Genomic DNA, 10,399 nt, shown 5'->3' with positions numbered 1-10,399 from the left:
TTCAATCTGAATTGTCTTTAAAATAAAAGATATCTATATTGATTCTGACTTTTCTACATCCAACTCACATGTTTATCATTACTTTGAGAAAAAAGATTATTCATTTAACCCTTTTAGAAGGGAAGATATGGTCATTTGTTCTGGGAATGTCATTTTCGAGCCTGAGACCTGAAAAACAGGCTCAGGGCTTAACAGGTTAAGAAAGAATAACTTAAAATGAATGTTTTGGTTGAGTTGATTAAGAATGTATTTCTTAAATTAAGATTTATAATTAGCAAAGAAAGCTTACAATAAGAATAATTGGCTTTAATTGACACAATATATTAGTGACTTTGTCTTAAACTTAGAATGTAAATCTCAAAGGGGACCTAGAGGAGGAGGGGATGGATCAATGGATGTGGATGTAGGGATGAAGGAAAGATTGAATGAAGGGGTGTAGGGAGGGGGGATAAAGGGATGAATGGCTGGATAAACGAAAGGAAAGTAGGAAGAAAGGGTTGAACTGATGAAGGGATGAATGGATGTGGGGATTAAGGGTCAGAGATATGAAGGGAAGTAGGAGGGAGAAATGAAAGAAGGGATTGTAATGGAAATCATGATTATCAGGAAATTGGTGAATGGAAGAGGGATGTGAGGATGAATGAACGTGGGGATGAATGAACGTGGGGATGAAGATTGGAAGGGATGTCTGAAGGGAGGAATGAGTGTAAACTGGATAAAGGGAGCGAGGCATGAAGATTAAATGAAAACAAATTCAATTCTTATATAAATGCTCTTTATTATGCTTTGGATATCAGTCTTTGTCCCAGACTCTGGACGAATACATCTCTATACATCAAACTCAGAACTCAGAACTTTTTTGAACCTGTGAAAACTAAATTTAAAAACATGTTGGTAAGGAGCTTTGTGTTCATAATCTGGCCCAAATATGATTTCCATCTCCGATATAATTTGGCGAGCCAGTTAGGAGAGCTTTTGTTCTCTTAGTGTACAGTACGGGAATTTAAACTCAGGCGTGTTTCTGCCTGATCTGAAAGTAGAAATGCCCAGGCTGTACATAGAGTTATCACCATAGTGAGAATTTGGGAGAAAAACAAAAGCAAGATTTATTAGATTTTAGCTAATCAGTAAGAAATTCGGAAAAACTGAATTTCTGAACACAAGCTTTGTCCTTAACTTGTTGTAGAAGCCTGCTGTTGATTTGAGTCTTACACACTAACACTTGGAAAATGTAACATCAAGGTTTTCTACTAGTGAGCTTATTTTTCATTTCAGTGTGAACAAATCTAAACTGTACATGGAGTAAAATGTGATGCTTTGAGGTCTCTCTCAGGCAGGACAGCTACAAACCAAGATATTTAAAAAGAATTCATTATGTTGAATTTAAAAGCAACAATTTGCGTAAGACTTATCCTAGACTTTTGTAATATCAACAAATGTACATATAACATATAAGCATGTATAGTTAAATCAGCACGTTAGAGCACATGACCATCAGCTGATCTTAACACTACATCATGTTCGACACCTCGACATGATTCACTTCACATTCTTCTAAACCTACAAGCTGCTGCTACTGGAAACTGACAATGAAAAATGTTGGGAGTTGAAGGTGAATATATACAACGTCGTTCTTCTTTGTTTCCATCAGGTGAGCGTCTGAAGAAAATCACAGGAGACTTTGAGTAAAGTTACAGCTGGAACTGTGACTCTAAATGTGGAGTGGGCCTGTTTGATCTGATGCAGGAGGCTCTAACCTGACTGGACTTCACACCAGGTCGTCCTGCTACTCTCTGTCTTCTGTCTGTGCTGCAGTGTGTGAGACGTTCTCATACTCAGGAATAGAGTCCAACTGATGGGGAAAGAAGACAAAATCAGGCTCTTAATTATTAAACTGTATATATGATCAAATCAAATCAAATCAAATCAAATCAGGTTTTATTTATATAGCACATTTAAAAGCGATTTTTGGTCGAGCCTAAGTGCTGTACATGTAATAAAAACACATTACTACAATCACAATAAAAGACAATAAATTACAACAGATATATATAAAAAATTAAATAAAAAAAAACACAAGGAAAAGTCAGGAGTCGTGCTCCGCTCTAACTAGAAGGCCAGAGAGAAGAAGTGTGTTTTTAGTGTAGATTTAAAAACCCCTAGGGTCTGGGCCGACCTCACATGGAGGGGCAGAGTGTTCCAGAGCCTAGGGCCAGCTGCTGCAAATACATTTTTGATGAGATGTCATCAAAAATGTATTATATTTTGAAGAAGATTAGTTGATGACATTGTTGTATGACCAAATGCATTACTGGTTTCCTCTCAGCAAGTTGTCTTAAAAAAACAGGTTCACTTAACTCCAGTTTTTCAGAGCATTTATGGGACTATTTACATCCTCTCTCTCTCACCTCTATCTCTACAGGTTCACGTGCAGTGGACCTCAGAGCTTTCTTCTTCCTGGATTTAATACAACAACAACAACAACAAATACAAATTCATGACAGTGAAACGAAAAGATGATGGAAGGTGATGAATGAATGGTGAGTGAACGCGTGTATTTCTATTGTTGTACCTGATCCACAGACCCACGAGAAACACAGGAATCAGCATCAAGACCCCCAGAGTCATCCTGATGATATTCACTATCATTGTTGAACTCCCTAGAAACACAAATGTGATAGGTCTCACTCGTAGATTGATAAATCCCTTCAGTCAGTGTCATCCACGTCTGACACCCTAAACATTGACAGTTTTATTTTCTCTGTAACCAGTTTTCAGTTTTGGGTTGCTTCATATTACAAACTTGAATAAGGTCTGATGAAGGTGGAGAACTTACCTGCCACAACACTCAGATGAAAGGTGGAGTTACTACGTCCTAACTTGTTCTGGGCTCCACAGGAATAACTCCCACTGTGTTCAGCTCTGAAGTCAGTGATGGTGAAGATCTGTCCTGAAGCTTTTGGAGAGTCTTCATTCTCCTTGTACCAGGTGTAGCTAGCTGCTGGGTTAGCATCACTGCTACAGGTCAGAGTCACTGAACTGCCCTCCTCTATCTCAGCAGAGGGACTCACTGACACAGAGGGGAGCTTTGGAGCATCTGGAGATTCAGAGAGACCCATGTCATTCACATCACTATGTTTTAAATGTTAACAGACTTTCTCAGATGTTGCATTTTGGATTAATGGATGAACTTGGATTCATCGATATATTTTTGGGTAATTATTGTCAATAAATTTCCATTTAAATAAAACGTCTTAAGTATCCTAAAATCACCTGAAGCTACTCAGAGAATTACAGCAGACTGTGAATGAGAAGCTATAGAGCGGAAGAAAGTAGTACAGATCAGGGAAATCTTCTCCTGGAAAGATTAGACAGATTTAATCTTTATATAAACTGTTTCACTCACATTTCACATCAACAGAGTTCACTTTTGATGTGATCTTCCCCAGCTCGTTCTCAGCTGTACAGAAATACTGTCCAGAGTCAGAGGACTGGATGGAGCTGAAGAAAAGCTGTGGTTCTGTAGTGAGAGGAGGACGTTTCTGATTTCCATCCTCCTTGTACCAGGTGTAGTTAGCTGCTGGGTTAGCATCACTGCTACAGTTCAGAGTCACTGAACTGCCCTCCTCTATCTCAGCAGAGGGACTCACTGACACAGAGGGACGCTTTGGAGCATCTGGAGGAGAAATTAACATTAATATTTAAATATAAAAATATTTAAAAGCTAATGATTTTCTATTTAAAATATTTATTTTAGATTTTTCTTTTTTCATTTATTATTGTAATGTAGAGCTGGAGCTGTCAAATCATTTAAACTTATGTTTGAAACGGACAGCCAATAACAAGTCTTCGTTTTTAGTTTGTAACGACTGATTCTTCTCATATGCTGATTTGTTTGCAGGTGCCGGCTGTTTTTACTGAGCATGCAAAACCCAAATGTTTTCATCTTTCATCTGCAACCGTGAATAACATGCAGAACAATCTAAAGGTCACCTCATTTGTATCCCTAGAGCAATTCAAATTATGAAGTTTACCTGTTTTTACTATTTCACTTCCACTTGTTCTTGATATTATAACATGTTTATTCATTGTGATGTTTCGTTGTTTCTTTGTGGTTATGGATTCCTGGTTATTTCTGATATTTAGTTTTTACTTGCTTTATAAACTTTGCTTTATTCTGATTGAGGTCTCGAGAAAAATTTATTTCCAAGTCATCTTATTTATTTTCTTAAGATGGCTTATTTACTGGTGGAAGTTTAGATTTGTGTTTCTCTAAATAAGTTTGATCAATATTTAATATAAAACAAAGTCACTTCCAGTTGTTTTTGATTTCTTTTTTTTTATTGTTAAGAATGTATTTACCTAATTTATTCTTACATTTCTTTTTTAGATGTTCTTGGTGCGTATAGGATTTTCCTTTTATTGTTTACTGTATGTTGCTTTTATTACAATTATTTACAGGTTACAGCTAAGTTTCTGTTTTTGTTATACTGCTGTCTCCATATGAAGATTAAGAATAGTCCTATGAGGTTATCTCTGAAATGTAATTGTAATGTAATGTCAGTGTGTGTGTAGTGGTTAACTCACACACTGCAGGAGAGGGGAAGTCTTCATGTCCTTTCAGAGCACAGGAATATGTGCCTGTATCACCAAATGTGAATAAGAGAGTAGAATATATTGCAGTCCTAGTTTTCTCTCCGTTCCTGTACCAGACATAATGACCAGAGGGTACAAGACAACTGCTCTGACACTTCAGCTCTGCCCGGTTAGTAAATGTGGGTTCAACCTGCACCGTGAGACCTGGATTTGTGAAGAAAGAACAGGAATGATATTTAAGATAAAAACTGTCAACATACATGCATTCATATGCAATACAGCTTTATTTATAAAGCACTTTACAACCTCCAGACACTGTACAGTCAAATAAACAAAACAAAACATACACAAAATCATACAGTTCAGCGCACACACCATAAAACAAGGACAAATGTATATTATTGTTTTCTAGATTTTGAACATTTGGAAATGATACACATGAATGAAAATGTTACCTGTGACATTCAAACTGACTCCATGTGAACCAGTAAATGTTCCTCCTTCTTGGTTTGTTTCGATCCTGAACTTGTACTCAGCTGAGTCGCTCTCTGTCAGGTTTCTGATTCTCAGAGTGCAGATGTTGTTTTCACAGAGATCCTCTACACGACCTGCATACTCTGGGTCTGTGGTCAGATCTACACGTTCACCACCTTTCCATTTAGTGAACCAGAATATTTTCTCTACTCTGTTAACACGGCCACTTATTGTAGATGGGTATTTGTAGCTGCATCTCATCTCCACTGTTGATCCTTTCACTGCACAGATCTCAGTAGAAGTGTAAGCCACTCCCCAGCCATCCTGACCCTGAACCACTGAAACACAGAGCACATCAGAAACTAGAATCAAAGTTAAAGACTTAAGTTAACAATTAGTTACTAAGAAAAAAAAATCATAATAAAAATATAATTTGAGGATGATGTAACCCGGACAAGCCTCAAGATCCCTAATTATAAGAAAAATATTCTAATCATGCATCTACGGTATGTCAAGAGAACTGAATATAGATTTGTATTAGGTTTATCATATTTATCACTGTAAAGAGAATATATCCTACTTTTATGTGTTTCCAAGTTGGTCTATTTAATGAACAAAGTGTTTTCAAAATGCTTAAAAAGAGCTGTTTGTCAGTCATCAAATAATTATGAAGTAACATGTTACACACTTTTCTGGGTAAGAGCAGAAGAGCACGTTAAATTCACATCTCAATTCCTTCTTAGGCACTTCATACCTGATGCAATCATAATTTATGACGTATTTTGGCGTTATATTCAAATTATACCAGGTCCGAAAACAAACTGTTAACTCAGTTTTTCAACGTCAGTGCTGTCGAGGATTGGTGGATGACTTAATATACAGTGAATGATTAGGGATCATATTAATTAGAAAAGTGTGTGACTCTCTTGTACAGTTTCCTCTCTGTTCGCTCTGTGGTCAGTTTTCTGCTGAGTTAAGTGTGAAAATAACAATAAATGCAGAGCACTGAGGTGTGAGCAGCTTCTGTCGGATATACAGATAAGAAAAAGAAGAAGACTGCTGTAACTCAGGGTGTGGACATATAACACTGAGGTCAGAGAGGAGAGAAGGAACTAGAAGAGTTTGGTGCAGACGTATGGCGACATAAGATAAGTTAAGAGACAGTATGTAATGACTTGTGAGAAAAATATCCCTCGAAAACACTAAAACTTAATAAAAAACGACAAAAAATGTTTTAACCAGGGTCATCTTAGAAATAAAACAAAGCAAAGGTTTTCACAGGGTGAGGAGGGAACAATATCCTCAGTTTACAGCGTGTAAATGTTCTGGGCACACAGTTACTTTATGCAAAAGTTAAGTGCAAATGACGTTGACTAACACAGGAAAGATCTTTTTACGAATACCCATTACAAGTAAAAACTTGGTAGCATCTAAGTGTTTCAACAAAGCAACACATATATTTGGAATATTTCTGGAAATATTCCAAATATCATCCAACCCCGATCCACTTATTTCTACAAATGACCTGGTTTTACAAGTCCCACATTTCCCAGAATCCCCTCTGTTCATGTGATGAATGTAAGTGTAGATGTACAGTACCTGACACAGAGAGCAGGAAGACGACTAATCCACTCGCTGCTGCAGTTAGACTCATAGCTGCTCCTCTCATCTCTGTGAGACTATAAAACATGTCAGATTAAATAATGTTCACAGGAGGTATACAGAATCATTACATCAATAAACTGTTTCTACTCACAGTGAAGGAGGAACCACGTGTTGAAAGATGCCTCTCCTCTGTCGCCAATGAGCAGAAGACGGATATCAGGCTGTTAAGAGACTAGATTTACTTCCTCTTTAGATTATTAATATGCATGATGAGCCAAACCCCAGTACCACCCACTACACAAAAAAGTTGTATTGTTTTTAAAAAGTATACACATTAAAAGAGACTTCGGTTAAACATTTGTTTCTCTGCAGATATTCCACTCACACCAGTGAGCATTCAAATGAAAAAGAGAATAATAGTTCATCTCTCTGAGCACTGAGGACGTCACACAGTCTGCAGGTGAAGGAACAGGAACGCATTTACCTGTAAACCATGAGGCAGTTTAACTGAACAGGATGAAGAGAACTGTATTCATTATAAGAGAGAATGGAAAATGACATGACTTTGTTCTTGGTATTTCTTATCTCTGTGGTCAGGGTGCATTTGCTTGCAGAGAAATGCAGAACTTCGAGACGTGAGAAACGTACATGAACCACTCACAGGACTGGTAGGACAGACAATGTTTTTACATGATGATGTTGATTTGAAAACAATAGTTTGAATTACTTTGGCTTGTTTATGTGGATCAGTTAGAAAAGCAGTGTGCAGAGATGTCTTAAAGCTCCCATGTCATGCTTTTCCGGTTATTACCCGTCCCCTTGTGTGTTATGAAGGTTTTTATGCATGTAAACGGTGTGCAGAGTCAAAACCCTCAAAGTACACCCTGTAGCGAGTAAAACTCTAATACAGAAAATACCTCCCCAAAACGCCTCGTTGGAGATACGTCATTGTCCATTTGATTCTTCCTGGGAACCGCATGATGTCATGCGGTACCCGGAACAAAATGGACCAATCCGGAAGAGCTATGGTCACACCCAGCGGCGCTGGGCATTTCACAGACGAAAGCTTCCAAAACATTGCCCAGTTTGAGGCCGGATATGCACAGCATTTGAAACTGAAGGACGATGCTATTCCTAGTTTGTTTGGACCGTTTGGAGCAGGGGAAGATTCGGGGACACAACCTGTAAGTTTGCATTGTTATTTGTGTATTTATCAAACAAGACTGTTTAAATGTGTAAACTGTGTCGGACTGCTAAGCCATTGACACAGTGCTAACTGTGCTAACTATGTTGCTAGCGTTTCCATATATCAACTCTAATATCAGCAGGTGGCCTTGCATACATGTATCTCATAGCAGGAGAATGTCTGCATTCACACACAAAATACTCATAGACAGTATACTCCGGGAGATTTACCGTACGGTCAGTCGCGAAACGTAATTACATTATAGCTGGAGTAGCGTGTATGCTACCGAGCTAACCAACAGAGCTAGACATGGGTTTGCTCGGGAATTTTTTTTTGTTATGCCAGCTACAATGAATGTAGCAGACTACCCGTGTAAGATTGCAATTGTAAACACGTTCTTGCTAGCCTAATATGAATCACTAGCTTTTGTTCATTGTGGTTTTATTACACTAAACAAGCCCAGCTTACTGGGCTAACGACGTTGCTAGCGTTTAAATCAAGCGGCAAACTCTGGGGAAGAGCCGGGACGCCAATACGGAAGTGCCACAAACTGCAGTTCATATATTGGCCGATAGGCGATGACTGCAGAAAGGAGCAATTTCCATAGACCCCCATGTTAAAATGCCCAATTTCACAGCAGAAAAAAAACGTTTCTAGGGTTAACCTGGTATTTTTACTCCACTACATTTATTTTAGTTACTTTGCAGATTCTGATTAATGATGTGAAATATAAACAACCCTTAAAGCAGACTTTAGTTACACCTGAGTAAAATTCAGGGAAAGGTGATTGTCAAGTGCCAACAATCAGGAGAGATATTAGTTGGTGCTTGAGAAGACTAAACATTTATCTGCAGATCTCTATAAAGTATATTCATTACTCGTTATTCTCTACTAATAGTTAATTAAAGACTGTATATAATAGCTATTTTGCACATCCCTTTCAAGATTTTCTAAGGTTTATTGACATATCATATACACCACGATGTTGAAGTTATGCAATTAATGAAAAACTTGGGTCACAGGTTCCTCAACAGTGCATTACAAGACATCTATCAATATGTGTGTATTCCTCCACCATTAACTCAAATTCTGCACATGTCTTATACTATCTACATACATAAGAGTATAATTAATATATATATAATATCAGTTAAAATAAGTGCTTCAACACAGTTAACATTGCAGGAAAGCAATATATTAGACGTTAAGTACTTTGTCAGGCTTAATATTTATCTGTAGATAGATACCCCCAAAGCTTTTTTCTTATTTGAAAGAAAACCTAAAGTGTTCTTTAATGTGTTAATAAAGGTTAATTAGTTTGTCTGTTTTGCACATCCTCATATTAATATCAGGCACTAAACTGTTTTATTGTAGAGATCACTTACAGTATCTTCTTGATTTTTTATATTCTATATTTCTATCATTGACCTTCTACTTTCCCCCTATGAAAGTATGTACTCTTAATATTTTATTCATCAAATAACATTATTCAACAAAAATAACATTATTCAACAAAAATAATTAAATAACGTGCTTTAACCACTAGGCGGTGCACACAAGGTACACACAGCATACTAATAATAACTTTGTTAGTGTAGGACACTTATGTATGTATAACATCTGAAGATGTGTAGTTTTATTCATGTTTTTACATAATTGTACAGGATATTGCTATATTATTTCTCATGTTTTACTTCTACACATTAATATCTGATTTGTAAAACATCACAGACAGAAAGGTATATCCGTCATTTAATGGTAAGCTATTGAAATTGTGATTCCATAGATGTGTCTCCCATCACCCAAATCCCCTGACTATTCTCTCAACTCAGTATTTACATTCTTATATTCAAAGAAAATCAGTAATATCTTTAAAAACTACAAGTCCTTTTCTATCAGCTGTGCACCGTTATGGTGTAAATATAACCTATCTACCAATTGGATCAAATATAAAAGTCAGCCGTATTAGTATTGATACTGCAAGGAGACGTATTTTGTGAAAAGAAATGTAAGATGTTGTTTAATTGTTGATATATTTATGATCCGCGTCACGTATTCAGTTTCGGCGGCAGTTCTTCCTGTTTGTCCAGAAGTCTTCTCATCAGGGCTCTATAAATAAAGAACTATGGCAGATGTGTAATATTTAATGCAGCCGAACCGTGTATTACAATGCCGTTATGTGATGACTTTCAAAGAGAAAAGCAAGAACACTCGGAATAAAGTATTATTATTATTTTTTTTAATGTTTTCGGATTTCACATCGCATAAACACCATATCCCAACGTGCATTGCGGCTAAAACATCCAATCAGCGAGCTGAGGATCTTTCCTACGTCTGTTTCCGGTATTGTTCCTGTAATGAAAGTTCACATTTATGCTACATTGAAGGGTGGAATTGACTACACATCTTCAGAAACATAATTTGCTTCAGATATATACTGTAACTCATAGCAATATTGTAACCATTAAGAAAAGCCAACTGCATTAAAAACCCAGTTAACAAACACAAGGTAAAGTATTTTTCCTTCAGTAATGAAGA

General features: G+C 37.0%; 1 protein-coding gene across 1 annotated transcript; it reads right to left on the bottom strand.

Moving 5' to 3' along the window:
• Window positions 1-758: 758 nt before the first annotated feature.
• LOC117482079 (B-cell receptor CD22-like) lies at window positions 759-6,864 on the bottom strand. The gene is made up of 9 exons (XM_034130078.1): window positions 6,827-6,864; window positions 6,670-6,749; window positions 5,052-5,408; window positions 4,588-4,800; window positions 3,407-3,676; window positions 2,837-3,097; window positions 2,573-2,660; window positions 2,409-2,457; window positions 759-1,852 (listed from the first exon to the last, which is right to left on the bottom strand). The coding sequence occupies exons 2-9, from the start codon at window positions 6,737-6,739 to the stop codon at window positions 1,787-1,789; spliced, it is 1,374 nt and encodes a 457-aa protein (XP_033985969.1). The 5' UTR covers window positions 6,740-6,749; window positions 6,827-6,864; the 3' UTR covers window positions 759-1,786.
• Window positions 6,865-10,399: the final 3,535 nt, after the last annotated feature.

Source organism: Trematomus bernacchii, unplaced genomic scaffold (genome assembly GCF_902827165.1).
Source record: "Trematomus bernacchii unplaced genomic scaffold, fTreBer1.1, whole genome shotgun sequence".
In the NCBI taxonomy this organism is placed as follows: domain Eukaryota; kingdom Metazoa; phylum Chordata; class Actinopteri; order Perciformes; family Nototheniidae; genus Trematomus; species Trematomus bernacchii.
This window is presented reverse-complemented; position numbering and strand designations above follow the sequence as displayed.

Excerpts from the sequence above, each read along its gene's own strand:
- LOC117482079 (XM_034130078.1), bottom strand. The coding sequence starts at position 6,739 with ATGAGAGGAGCAGCTATGAGTCTAACTGCAGCAGCGAGTGGATTAGTC. Across the intron at positions 4,801-5,051 it reads AGTCAGTTTGAATGTCACAG|GTCTCACGGTGCAGGTTGAA; the intron begins GTAACATTTTCA and ends TCACAAATCCAG. Across the intron at positions 3,677-4,587 it reads CTTCCCCTCTCCTGCAGTGT|ATGCTCCAAAGCGTCCCTCT; the intron begins GTGAGTTAACCA and ends TTTCTCCTCCAG.